General features: G+C 41.3%; 1 protein-coding gene across 1 annotated transcript in view; it reads left to right on the top strand.

The window, feature by feature from the left end:
* Positions 1-278: 278 nt before the first annotated feature.
* Arhgef38 (Rho guanine nucleotide exchange factor 38) overlaps positions 279-14,765 on the top strand; it is a 117,404-nt gene continuing 102,917 nt past the window's right edge. The window contains 1 exon segment of the mRNA XM_059266280.1: positions 279-555. Within this exon segment, the coding sequence (XP_059122263.1) occupies positions 360-555 (196 nt within the window). The 5' untranslated portion in view covers positions 279-359.

Below are 14,765 nucleotides of genomic sequence, written 5' to 3'. Positions count from 1 at the left end.
CCCTCCTCCCTGCCTCACCTTGCTCCCTTTCCCTTTCCCCACCCCCAGCCCTTGTCCCACACAATGCGATTTTTGTTTGCTTGGGCAGCATGTGACAGTGGAGTCCCTGCTTTGCCTAACTCAGTGCGGCAGGTCTCTCAGGTAACAGGTGGCAACTTCCCCTGTTGGATGATAGGTATAAAAAAGAATGACCTCATAGGGGTGGAGCTCGGGGACTCCAGGTAGCAGTCACAGACAGGTAACCCTGCAGCAAAGCCTCATAGTTAGAAGAGGGGCAGTTAAATGCCAAGGTTCGCCCGGAGGCCCTTAAGCAACCAGCCATTGCCTGCAAACCTCAGGAGTTTGTCTTCTTGCCTCAGATGGAGCCCAGAGAAGCCACTGGGAAGGGAAACCTGGGAGGCAAGAGAAAGAATCTGACCTTCTTGAGACCCAGGCTGTATATGCTGGAGAGGAGGAAGACAGACACTGTGGTGGACAGCAGTGTTTCTGGGGACCACTCTGGCACCTTGAGGAGGAGCCAGTCTGACAGGACCGAATACAACCAGAAACTCCAAGGTAACCAAAGAAAAAGCGGCGGCCGCAGGTGTCTCCCCTCCAGTTCTGTTTGGCTGGCTCTCATTTGTAGAACGCTTGAGGCAGAGGAGGAAATAAAGTCCAACTTTCCCTTCTTACAAAACAAGAAAATGCAATTGAAAGGGACTCGTGAGATATAGAGAAAATTTTTGTGATATGAATCAATGGTTAGAGTCGCCTCTGAATTTTTCTTAATGCCGTTCAATTTTCTCCTGTGAGGGTATTATTTTTTTTCCCTCTATCTTCCTTGTTCCTCTTCCTTCCCTCATCCATCTTAAAAAGGGGGAAGGACTGGTACGCATGTGATTTAAAACCTCCAAAAGGCAGTTTATCCCAGTAGGTGGCTCTGAGATGTCACACCATGAGCTCTAGCGAGGAAACTGTGCTTAAACCATGATTGGAGTTACCTTAAACAGGGATGTGAAGCTATAATCATGTCTGTGAGAAATAAGTAATGTTCTAGTCAGTGGGATGCTCTGAAAGAATTCCTGAAAATCACTTCAGTGAGCATGCCCTTGGAGAAGACTGAATAGCATCCAGACAGGGCAGAGCTGTTCCGCACACTTATGCCGAGTGACCACTGAGGAAATAAGCATTTTATTTTGTGACCGTGGTAAGATAATTTGGCACAGTTATTACAACACGTCTTCCATCTCTGGCCCTGGATTTCTATCTCCTTCCGACTACCCTTCCCCCTAAAGGCCACTTGCTCGGGTGAGACTTGGTTCGGTGTGATAGCAGGGAGAGTGTTGTGTCCGCAGCTGCACCTGTCACGTGAGCCTCCAGATCCCGTCTCTCCTGTTTTGTGCACAATGCGGGCATGACCTCCCCTCATCCCACTGTGACTTGTCACGTTAGACTTTAAAACTGCAGCGGCGTTAAAAGACCAATGGGGCACACTTGTTAGCAGAATGCTTTCCTCGGAAACAAGCTTAGACTCGGTTATGCAAATTAATCAACTCAAATGCATTTAAATGAAATGTTTAAAAACTCTAACTAGGGCGTAATCCTCTTTAAAAATTCTGTATGGCTCAACGATAAATTGCAGCGTCAGTCGTTATCCTTAAAGAAGTTATTTTTAATGAGGGAGGAATAGTATTTGATCCTTCAAGGCAATGTTGGAAAGATGCAAATTTTAGTCATACACACTTGGTTTCCAATTAGGACTTTTCAATTTACTACATACAAGATTTTGAAGAAAATGTCTTAAAACTTCTGAGCTCCAATTTTACTACTTTTGAATGTGAGGTTAATGATAGCTACCATATAGTGTTGAAGATTAAATTAAACAATGACACAAACCTCTAATACCTTGGTTGACAGATACTATATGCTCTATAAATAATAATGGCAATTATTTTCAATTTTAAGAATAATGGGTACCATACTAACGGGCCAAGAAGGATATCCACCCAAACTTATATGCCTCACGTTTTCAACTTCTTTGTCTTCCTTGATAAAGATACAACATACAGGAATTCAGAAGTCCACCACATTATTCCCAACAATGTTTCTTCCATAAGTTTCACTAATGCATCATCTTTCTGCATTTCAGACTTTTCATCAGCAAAATAAATTAGAAATAATTTTAGAACTTATTAAGTTTTTCTCTTTTCCTCCTATCTATAGCCAACAAAATAGGCCGGTGGCCACAAAACACAGTGGGCGTTTGTTAGTTGCCTTGTAAAAGTCCACAGACTGATTGCCCACTTTGCTTGGTTTGTGAGTTTTCTATGTTCTGCTGGGTTTTGTCTTTGAAAGTGGAAAGAAAATCCAAAGTTTACCCTTGTTCCTAGGAATGCTCGGGGGGTGGAGGGGAGGTTCACCAGGGAGTGTAGAAGGTCACATTAGAGCTGTAACTTAGTTGGACTCCTGAGAAGAAACATGTTTAGCTGTAGTACAGCAAAACCTGAATTCTAATGCCAAAGGGGACTTTCAGGAGTCATTTACAGCAGATGCTTCAGCAGCAATGGGAGGCATCTCCTCCACTATGTTCAAGGCAGAGAGCTCTGTGGGTTTTCGGTCTGGTTTGTTCAATGCCCACAATGGAGTGTGGTCATGTGACTCCTACATCTCTTCCTTATTGAAATGGCAAAGGTTTTGCCTTCATCTTTGTTGGAACCGATAGCCCCCAGGAGGCATTAAAAAAAGACGACTTGCACTAAATAGAGCCCTAGAAAGATGGTCTGACACCATTTTGAGGTCAGAATGCTTTCGAAGACTGGAATTTCCAGTACTTCCACAGCTCTCATTTCATTCAGCCAGTTGGTTTTAGTGCCGCGTTGTTATTTCAGTAATTCCCTGGTCTAGTTCTCTGCAGAAGCCAGCTCATTGGTTCTGAAAAACAGATCTTTCTTTGGTGTCTGTGAGTTCATCTTTAATGAACACTAGACAGTCTTCCTGTTGTCGTTTTTTTTTACTTAAAAAAATATTTTATAGCCTTTTAGCAGACTGGATTTTAAGTTGCAATAATAATTTTTTAAAAAATGATGCTCTGCATCAGAGCTACTGGATCGGTGTAGCAGAAAGCATCTCTAAAGAGGATATTCTAATGGACTCGCAGAAGGCTGTCTTGCCAGCCGTTACTCCTGATACACTCTCCATTGTGCAGGGAGAGCTGGATGCCACCCAGCGCTGGGTTTCTTGACTCCTGCAGCAGATTATTCAGTGAATTGGTATTGGTTGTATATGTTATATGTCAGGTCTTGTATTAGTCAGTGTTGAGCCAAATCACAAGGATAATGTCATCAAAAAATAAAACAAAACAAAACCAAAAAACACACATTTCACTCCACAAAGCCTTGTAGCCTGCTTGGGAAAGATAAGACAGGCAAGCAAATAGATGGAAAAGAGCGGCTTGATGGAAGTAGGCGCGGGATCAAGGGTTCCGAACAATCACCGGGTGGAGGAAGTCATTAGGTCTCTAAGATGTGATAAGCTGGAGATAGGGAGAAAGTACAGATGGGAAACACGGGTGTTTTAACTTCTTCACTATACCTCATCTGAAATACATTGTTCTTCCTTATTGCTTATATTGACTCTTATTTCCCCTCCAATCTCTCACCCTACCCATACTCCATGAAAGAGGCTTGCTTTGTTAAATGTCCCATTTCTATTTTTTCTATGAATAAATAACTGTTCAATAGTATTGAACTATTCAGCAACTATTCAATAGAACAAATGATTTGGATGATCTGGCCCAGGCAGGGAAAGGATGTGAGCAGACACCAAAGCCTGAATAAAACTCTGTGTGTGTGTGTGTGTGTGTGTGTGTGTGTGTGTGTGTGTGTGTGTGTGTTTATACGGGAGAGTCCATACCTCCAGCAATAAATATGATTGTTCATTAAAGCAGAGCACATGAATGTACAGAACTGCATACATAATGACTACATTTTAGTGGAGGCCTGTCTCATTCCTCACTGCCATGTAGAGTACTGTGACCACATCTTAGCTCACTCTTCTCCTGTTCATTACAAACATACATCACAACACCTTTCAAGTGAGCTCAGCTCCTTATTCCCATTCTACTGAGGACCCTAGAGATGAAACAAACAGGGGAAATGTAAGGGCTGAGTTGTAAAACTTTAGGATTTCATATATGATTACCTGTGTAACCCCATCTGAATTACGCATGACTTGGTTGCATATGTCTGCATCTGCATAGAACACACAGATATGTATGTGTACTCGAGACATTCTGCACTGCTTAAGCTTCTCATGAAAATGTTAGTGACTGAGACTCAGCGGTCTTGTCTGAAATCATAGCGATTGATGTTACTGATGCAATTTCTGCCCCCCAGACAACACGTTTTTACAGACGAATCCAAATCTACACACTAATAACCTGAAAAGTGATATTTGGAAATGAGACCTTTGGGCGGTAATTATATCCTGGACAAGAACCCTAACAAATGGAATTGATGATTTTGAAAGATACTCAAGAATTTGCTTTTCTCCCTGCTGCCATTGGTGGAGACACCTGTCAATCAGAAGGCAGGCCCTCCTCAGAAATTGGGTCTGCTAGGAACTTGACCTTGGACTTCACAGCCCCGGTAGGATGATGAGGAACAAAAGCTTGTCACTTATGCTACACAGTCTGTAATACATTCTTAGAGAAGCTAGAACTGACCAACATTGGGTCAGTTTGCTTTCACCGTCTGCTTAGGTTTTTGGTGGGTAAATACTTTGGCTGATGAAGCAGTCCCTGAGAATGGGAGCAAGTAGATAAAACGCCATTGTCTTTGATAACAGGAGTCAAAACTTTCACTCTTAGCAGGTCGATGGCATCTTATTCCCTTCCTTCTTTTATTACATTTCATTCCTTCTTCAGAAAAGAAAGTTTTATTACTGTTAAGAAAGAACTGATAGGTTTTCTTATAAAATCCTAAAGTTCGGTACTCTAGTGTTAAAAAACAAACTTCCCTAAGGCACACACTTCAGACAGATTGCAAAATACGAGGACACAAGACTTGACTGAAACGTCGGACTTGGCCAAATTATGAGCCCATTTAATGTATTGTGTTTTTAAAGAATAATCTATGAATGAATGGGAGCTGTTCTCACTGAAAGCCTTAGTGATTGTTCTGCTCCAGGCCTAATGAAGGATGCCATAAAAGGAAAGGCTAAGCGTCTCTGTATTTCTAAGCTGGAGCCTTTCCATTCCTATCTGATCCTTCTCGTGTCTCCAAACACCATTTGCTAAAGAGAACTACAGAACTAGGAACTTGACACCCAAAGAAAGAGGTGTGTAATTGTTTGAAGGGCAAACGTTTAGAAGAAAGTCTGCTTTCAGTAGTTTCTGTCTCATTCATGCACAAAAGCCAAACTGAAGCATATTACAGTCCCTCCTTTTTCAGTAGAGAGTCAAGGTGTCTTGCAGTTTTTAGAAAATTTGTTCCCAATGTGAGTCACAGAAAGCAGTAACTCCCACACATCCACATTGAAGTGGGCGAAACCATTACTCCTCCTGTGTTGACCAGGGGTGGTTTTTTGTTTTTTGTTTTTTGTTTTTTTTGTTTTGTTTTTTTTGTTTTTTTTTTGTAGCTTTCCTAAAGATGGAAGGTCTCGTTTGTAGTTGTGTGGTTTTTCTTATCCATAGAAATCAGAATTTTACCAGTGCATAAAATGCAGAATCAAGTGGTGAGGATGAATGAAAGGAAGGAAGGAGAGACAGTCGGGGGAAGGGGATGCCAGGCATGAAAATAAATGGACCTTAAAGTAGTAACAGAGCTGGGGAGAAGACCAGTAAGAGAAAAACACTCGGTTGATGTTCATCTTTTGTAGTAGTACTTTCTAATCAGGACCAGAAGCCCACAAATAATGACACAGAGACTTATTATTAATTCTGAAAGCTTGGCCTTAGCTTAGGCTTTTTTCTAACTAGCTCTTAATTAGCCTGTTTTAATTAATCTACGTTATCATGTGGCTCAGTTACCTTTCCTCTGTCCCATATGTCTGACCTGTTGGGCGTCCCATTGGTACCTCCCACACACCTAGATTCATTCCTCTGACTTCCTCTCTCTGCCTGTAAGTCCTGCCTATTCTCTTCCTGCCTAGCTATTGGCTACTTAGCTCTTTATTAAACCAGTCAGAAGAAGCTTTGGCAAAGACGCATCTTCACAGTGTAAACAAATATTCTGCAACAATCTTTACCTCTGCTAATACAGAAGATTTTTTTTTTTTAATGTTCGTTTATAGAACTATGTCTCCGAACTGGCACCATCATATTAACATCAGTACTTTCATAGGCGTTGGTTTCCTGGGGAAAGTGGGATTGTCTTACCAATGCTGAACTTGTGTGTACACTTGGTTAAAACCAGGCAAGAGTTGGCTTCAGGTGAAGCCTGGAGTGTCCCTGACTGCCCATTCCTGACCGAGTAGGTGGAGAGTCCTTGGAATCAAGGTTACTGACTGTTGGGCTGCCTCATTCTCCCATGGAGACTGTATTTGGAACTTTGGAATTTTCTGTTGCACAGGCCTCAATGTTGGCTGTAGGCTTCCTTTGGTCTGTTCCTATCTCATTTTCCTATAGGTGGACTTTGGCTGTGTGTACATTTAGGCCTGAGAGGTAGCTGATGATAGTAAATTTCTTGGAGTGTTTATATCACACATAGGATGCCCTTGGTAGATGGGAGACCTAATAGAGAAAGATTAAGTTTACAAGTCATAAGGCTAGGTGGGGATGGGTGTGCCCCAGCACTAAGCCAAATTTTGGTGTGACCCTCTTAACAGATCTGAGAAATCTAAGCTTGAACTTGGATTTCTGATTGTTATGAAGGTAGTTTTGTCAAAAAAAAAAAAAGAGAGAGAGAGATACATCACTTTTCATTTGACAGTTGGCCAGCTCTGTTTATAACTTTTAGATATGTAGGCATGGCATGCCAGAAACATTGTACCCTTGCACCAGGTAGCTGGAGAAGGGCAGGCATGAATTTGGGGTGGTGATCTACCTTCCGGATGTGATCTTCCTTCTGTGCAGGATCCTGCAGAGGAAGAGGGAAGTGAAATGGAGGGGATGGAGAGGGAGAGCCGTTACCCACCAGGGTGATGCCAGCAAGGGACTTCCACACACCACCACACAATCTCAAATCTTTGCAGTTCTGGCTTTGTAGTGGAAAAACATAAATGGTAAAACTTGGGGTTGAACATAGGTGCTTTCAATAACACAAAACAGAATACATCCAGTTAAGTATCTTGCCAAATATTTTACTGATACCAAGTTAAAGCCATTTGGTGTTTACTGCATGCCTTTTATAATGTGGTAACAGTCTTTGTGACCCAGCTGGACTGGCCAGTTTTTGCTTGGAAACACACATTTTTTTTTTCTTTCACGTGTCCTAGTCAGTGCTGCTGTTTTAAAAACAATTTCTATTGTTGCCATCTTTCAGGGACTACAATTGCAAAGTTTAAGCCAAGCAAGTTTTCCCTGTAATAACAGGAGCTTAATGGTCTCTATTTTCTGCTTTATTGAGCACCTTAAGGCTCCTCTTTACTTTTTATGCCTGTTATCTTTTATTTTCCTCTCCATAAATGCATCATACATCTAAAAGGCCCTGTTCAGTAGCAAAGGTGGAGGAGACAACACAGTTACAAATTAAAAGTATGTAGTTAGCTGAACGTGATGGTGCACCTTTAATCCCAGCACACAGGAGGCAGAGACAGGCGAGTCTCTATGAGTTCAATGCCAGGCTGCTCTATATAGCTGTTCTAGGGCATCTGGGGCTACAGAGAGAGACTTGTCCCAAAGCAAAATAAAGCAAGCAAGCAAACAAAAATATGGAGCTGTAGTTCAGAAATTAGCAGTTCTGTGTATGGGTGGGTGATACTGTAATAGAATTCTCCAAAGTCAGCCTGAATCCTGAGCTGTGAATTTAAGTGCAGCAGGAAAACAGAATGTTGTGATTAAAAGCCTTTGTCCAAGGGTATCCAGAGCAATTTCTCTCGGTTAGTGAATCAGAGAAGAGCAGTTCTGGGATACCTGCTCTGAGGCTCTGGCAGATAATGTCTTGGACTGTTGGCCTCCCCTGTGACTCAAGGAACCTGAAAGGCCACATCATCTCACTGCTGGTCCAAGTGTCTGCGGAAGAAATCGCTTTTCCTGAATGCTTCTTGATGTTAGGTCTCCAATGTCAATGCAGAAAAAGAGCTGTCCCCGATTTCTGCTTCTGTGTTGGTTGTAAAATGGTTCATTGGAGACATTGTTTACCTCTCAGCTCTGGCCTGATTCTACTCAGGGAAAAACAGCGAGTCCCTTGAAGAATTAGGATGCGTCTTCTCCTACCCAAGTGCAAGCAATTTACTATGCTCAGCAATCAGAAATGTAGAGTTAAATATATACCTGCTTCCTGGCTAGAAATTAGTCATTTACTCAAGCTGAAAGTTTCCTTCCTCAGATTCGTGGAGGTCTGGATCCTCCTCAGTGAGGTCTCTCCACCCTTCGCAATCCTTCCCTGGAGGTCCCTGCCTGAAGTGGCAGAGAAAGCAAGAGCTTTTCCTCTACCCTCTCAGATTCTGTGTATGGGAAATGCGAAATGAATCAACAAAAGGCAGACTGACTGGGAGAAAAGCTACAGAAAATTATTTGAAATCTATTTGTTTTATGTGACACAAAGTACTTTATAGAAAAAAATAAAAACCCCAAAGAAACAGATGGACCTGGAGTTCTTCTGTACTGTAGAAAAGCAGGATTGGGGGCGGGGCCACCGGCTCGAAATTGAGGAAGTAAGTAGGGTACTAAGGGGGACTGTAGGTTTTTCAAGAAGGGCTGCTGTGCAGATTCATCTGGATGTCAGCGGTCCATCTCTAGTGTCAAGGAGCTCTACTCTTCCTGATCCAGACAGGTCCTCTCCTCATGGGAATTTATGCTTTACTTTTAGAATAAAGGAAGGAAGAGATGGAGCCCTTCCTGCATCTGCCCTTCCCAGGCACCTTCAGCTCAGAATAATCAATACAGCAAATCACGTGTGTGTGTGTGTGTGTGTGTGTGTGTGTGTGTGTGTGTGTGTGTGTATGTGACAGGGGGGGGGCGGGCGTTGTTCTGATCCTTTAGTGATTTTCATCTCCGAATGTCTGAATTTACATAATTATACCAACCCCGTTTCTTTTTCCTGTTTAAATATGATTCCTCCTGGGAGTAGAGACTTAGACCTACTTCAGTATTTAAGGGATGCCTCATATTTGGTGCACACTCAGCTGAATCGTTGCCCATTTAATGATTTAAAAATATTCAATGGTTAACTGCAGCTGTATTGATTCTTATGGTTGGTATATTCCTATAATTCCAATTTTCCTACTATTTGATAGTAGCCAACTTTTGGCAACTACATTCTTTTGTTTTTCTGTATCAAGGAAAAGCTATAGAAATCAAGAAAAGAATCAAAGAAGAGAATAAGATGTATTGGTATCATAATCTTCACCTCATACTAAGTCTCCGTGACATCAGAGGTACACATAAAGCAATAAAGAAGCTGTGATAAGAAAAAAGTTTAATTGCACCTAAAGTGTAGGTGGTGTTGAGTGTAGAACAGAACAGCGAAATAAGAAGCCATTTAGGATTTTTAGGGGTGGGGGCATTCCAGAGTGATTAAACATGTCCTGTGATTTGAAACTACAATGCTGACTTTCTTTCTTGAGAATTGATAAAAGAAAGATACCCAGACCTGAACATCTGTGTTTGTCACTTACGTGCATCATGGCATTTCATAGTTTTTAAAACTTTGCAAAGAAGTTAATGTCGTATGTTCACAGATGATGAAGCCAAGGTTCGTAGAGGTGGAAGTGCCTTCCCTGTGGTCACACACCTAGTAAGTGGTGACATCAGTTCTCCTGAGTGTCCTGTGTTCCAAGGTCACTGTGTGTGTGTGTGTGTGTGTGTGTGTGTGTGTGTATGTGTGTCTGTGTGTGTGTGTATATGTGTCTCTGTGTGTGTCTCTGTGTGTGTGTGTGTCTGTTTGTGTGTCTGTTTGTGTGTCTGTGTGTGTATGTCTGTGTGTGTATATGTGTGTGTGTCTATGTGTCTGTCTGTCTGTGTGTGTCTGTGTGTGTCTGTGTGTCTGTGTATGTGTTTAAACAGACAAACTGTGTTCTTCACTCTTCGTACCCTAGTCTTTGGTAGCCATACCTGTTTTCTGTTTTCTTCTTAAGGGATTGACCAATCTTGACAGTGTTTTGAAAATGTTCAAAAGCCCTTAGATGCTCTGTTTTACAAGGACATTTGCTGCTGTCTTTAAGCAAACCATGAGCAAACATTTTCAAGGGCTGTATCATTTTACACTTTAAAAAAATGTTTTACCTACATATAAATTTGGAAGATCTGCGAGCACAGTGGATAGCATCAGCACTTCCTATAATAACTAGCACAGGCTGCTTTAAAAATGTAACATGAATTATCAGAGCTCGTCTTAGCTGCTGATCAGCACTGACCCTACAGTACATGGCTGGATAAGGATGCTTAGTGGAAACGGCTGGAATGTCTACTCACGGTGCTCCTTCCCAAAGATTCCTTCTTGATTTTCTGTTTCCTATCGCAGTTGGCAATCAGTTCCAAACAGGGGCAAATGCAAGGCCCTGGGTTCAGTCTTCAGCTCAAAAAAAAAAAAATTAAACAAATCAAACATTCAAAATTTAATATTTCTAAAAGTATAAGTTCACATTATGCTTTAGCCTTTTAATTTTTAATATTTCTTCATATACACATCAAATAAGGATGTAAATTTAGATTTCATTTGGTGAAGGAATATTTGGGGAAAAATTAATATTCTCTGAAAAAGTGAAGTTTTACCACATTGTAGTTACAAGAAATAACTTTTACACATTTTATTTTATATGGTCTGGGGATTGAACCTAGGGCCAAGGTATACAAGGCAAATGCTCTACTCTGAGCTGTACCCACAGTCCACATTTGCTTTTTACTATGCAAAATATAAATTACACATCACTACATAAACTTCCATTAAAACTTTATTAATAGAATTTTTTGAATGAGGAAAACCTAATCACAAAAGTTCAAGTCCTTACAGCTTTTGCTGTGTGTTCTAATGTTTAAATTAAAAACAATAAGAATTTGTTTTAAAATATTCAAACTGTAGTTTGACTTTTCTGTAGTTTTAGATTGTACTCAAATTTTATGACATCTAAAGACCTCATATTAGATGATGTTAGAGAATACAAGCTATGATACGTACACATTTGTGTACATGTGCACTATATACATATATACTATGCATGGATTGATGCTTGTAGGTGATGCTTAGAATCTATAGCCTACAGTAAATGATTAAATGGAACTTTAAAAAAATCAATTTCAGTTAGTTGAAAGGAAAACAAATTCTGTTTTTTATTTATCTAAAAATCTATCCAAATGATAATTCAATGGATAATGAAAGGCCTGGGATCTAGTTCAGTGATAAAATGTTTGGGTAAGGTATGTGTAGCCATGAGTTCAATCCCCAGCACAACACAAAGAAATGGGAGGAGAGAGAGAGAGAGAGAGAGAGAGAGAGAGAGAGAGAGAGAAGGGAAAGAGGAAAAATGACATACCTCTATGTCTAATGCTTTGACAATAAAAAAGGAAGAGTAGGGTCTCAAAATGCCGACTCTTCAGCATGACACTGACATTGCAATCATAAAACAGAGCAGCTGTGGTTGCCTGCACTGGACCTGTACAGGAAAGGACCTGTCATCTGTCAAACATGGACTGGGGAGGGACTCACAGAGCTCTGCCTTTCTGAGCTCAACTTTTAGATACCAGTGGACCTTGGGGAAGGGCAGTCAGTGTCTTCAGTTGGTACCACGGGTGAGCCCACCAGGCTCCAATGGGCAGTTCCAAACACATCGTAAGACAGATGGTCCTGGTTAAACTCAGTGGTTGACAAAAAGAAACAAAAGGCCATGAGTGCAAAACTAGGACTTGTGTGGAATCGAGAGTAAACAGAGGTGGGGAGGAGATGGGAAAGGAAGGGGGTGAGAATAACCAGAATGCACTGGACACATGTATGGAAAGGCCAAAAACTAATCTAACAAAAATTATAACTTTAAAAATGAGGGAATAAGAAATGATCCTCAGATGATTTTCTCACAGTTTATGCAAATAATTTTTAGAGTGACTTTAGGCATTATAGGCAAAAAGGGAGGAAGGAGGGAAGGAAGAAAGAAAAAGAAAGAAAGAAAAAAGAAGTTGGTGTCAGTCGCTATGCCCATTACAGAAACCCTGATTTGCTTCTCTGGGAGTTTCTACTCTAAACTCTGCTTCTGCATGGCCCTTCCGTGACCTCTCTCTCCGCAGTGGCAGGTGTGACTAGTTCCTGTTTACTCTCCTTCACAGGGCTCCATCACTCACTGTCTGATGTGCCATATTTCTCGCCAGTAATTGTCTTACTGTTTCTCTTTCATAAGCAAAAGACGTTTCAAGAGACCAAGGTTTGCCCTTATGCTTCCCCGCCGGGATGCTGCTGTCGGAAGAGAGTTCCCAGCAGCGCCACAGCTCACATTTGGGGAGAGGTTGTTTGCAGTTGCAAGGCGAGGCCCTCTGCACCGTGGGACATTAACAGCATCCTCATCCTCTATGCACTAGCTCCTAGAAGCTCTTCTTCATGCCTCTCTGTTAGGACAACCAAAACGGACACAAATATTTCCTTAGACGACATGAAAAATTGTCAAGTTAAGAGCCACTCACAGGCACAATGGGTATTCAATAAATATTTTTCAAATAAATGAATATGTGGATAAAAATCAGTGTCCCATCCAGTCAAAACTCTATACATTCAATAATAAGATGAATACAGGCAAGATTTACCAATCTGAGCACTCACTCTACTCAGAACTTAGAGCTTCAGTTTTCATTTGTTTTTGGTTTTTTCCCATTTAGGAATTTAAATAAAGACATTTCCAGAAAGTGCCCACCCATTTAGCTCCTAATTATCCTGGCTGTGCTATGCTGATCACTATTGGAGCCTCCAAATTCAAACCTATGGTACTTTGGTATTTTTCAAGCCTGTAAGTGTTGCTGAATTCCTTTTAGAAACCCACATTGCTATCTTTTGCAGCAATTAGCAGTCAGAGGAAATAAATCAGAAGCCTTGTGAGGATAAAGTATTTCCCTGCCCCAATAGTTGAGCTTTCAAATTTGGAGCAGTGGAGTTTCAGCTCCTCCATATTTTCACTGAATACCTCCCTGGCTTCCTTCCAAAACCTGCCTGACATGCAATTATTTTCAACCTATTTCACAGAAGGCTTGCTCCATTCATCTTTCTGTGGGTCAGATTTCCATTAGCTGATAAAAGATTTACCGTGTGAAAATTATGTCCATAGGGTTCAATACAAGCCTGAGCCAAGTGTTTTTGTTTATTTTGTTTTTGTTTTTTTGTGGGCGTGTGGCAAGCATGGGAAAGGGTATGAAATAAGACCTGGATTAAAGAACATTTGTAATCATATCTGGGGAGGTGGCGAGGCTCTAATGGGAATAAAGCTCCAGATTCAATAATGAGTAGGTGTTTGCTCTGTAGGGACAAAGAGAAATAGACTGATGCTGATGCTGATGCTGATGGAGAAGATGATGGTCTGACCTCAATTTCTGCCTCTGTCACTTACATGACTTACTCTTTTTCTTTCTTTCTAAAAACAATGCATTTATTTTTGTTTTATGTTTACATGTGAGTCCCTGCATATATGTACACCACATATGTGCTTGGTGTCCAAGGTGGCCAGAAGAGAGCACTGGAGTCCCTGGAAACGGAGTTTCAGGTAGTTGTGAGCTAGCTGATATGTATGCTGGGAACCAGACCCGGGTTCTCTGTTGAAGCAGCAAGTACTCTTAGCCACTGAGCCATCTCTCCAACCTGGACTTACATTTTCTAGGAATTAGTTTTGTTCTGTAAATAAAGCAGAGAACTAGGTAAAACGACCATCTTCTCTCCTCCTCATTATTTTTCTATTTTTCCTTGTTTGGTTTTATGGTCACACTATCCAGTCAATCGACTCAGAAATCTAAGCTTTGGCTCCAACCCCTCCTTGAGCCTGCATTGATTGAAGGTCCATGCTAATTTCTTCCTAAAAGAACCTAATTGCGTCACTGCTTTCTCCAATGGTCTCTATTGTTATGGTTTGGATATGAAGTGCCTATCAAAAAGGTATAACGTTGAAGACTTGGTTCCCAGCTGGTAGAACCAGTCACTAAGAGGTTCCCGGATCCTGAGCACTCTGATTTGACTGAGGAATTAATCCATTTATTGCATCATAATCTGATGCGATTATTAATAGGAGATGAGGCAAGCCTGATTGCTGGTAGGTGGGTCACGGGGTATCTTGTCCTTGACTCTTTCTAGTCCCTCTCTCTGCTTCCTGGCTGCCCCAAGATGGGCATCGCCGCCCTACCATGTTCTTCTGTCATTGGCTTAGCCTACAGACCCAGAAAGGATGCAATGAGCTAATTATGAACTGAGACAGACCCATAGCCATAAGAAATATTTCTTCTTTAAGTTGTTTTCCTTGGGTATTTTGTCACAGAAACCAAAAACTAGTTAGCATTCACCATTCTTAAAAGTCTGAGATTTTTTTAAGGATGCCTTTAGGATCTGTCCCATGACAGTCTCTGCAAACTCAGTATCTTCTCATGTCCACTAACATTTTACTTCCCTCATATGAAGCTGTTTTCCCATCTTGATCTTCAGTCAAGCTCTACAGATGCTACTCCTTTA

This window comes from Peromyscus eremicus, chromosome 6 (assembly GCF_949786415.1).
Source record: "Peromyscus eremicus chromosome 6, PerEre_H2_v1, whole genome shotgun sequence".
In the NCBI taxonomy this organism is placed as follows: Eukaryota; Metazoa; Chordata; class Mammalia; order Rodentia; family Cricetidae; genus Peromyscus; species Peromyscus eremicus.
The sequence above is the reverse complement of the archived record's forward strand: the minus strand, read 5'-3'. Positions and strand labels throughout refer to the sequence as shown.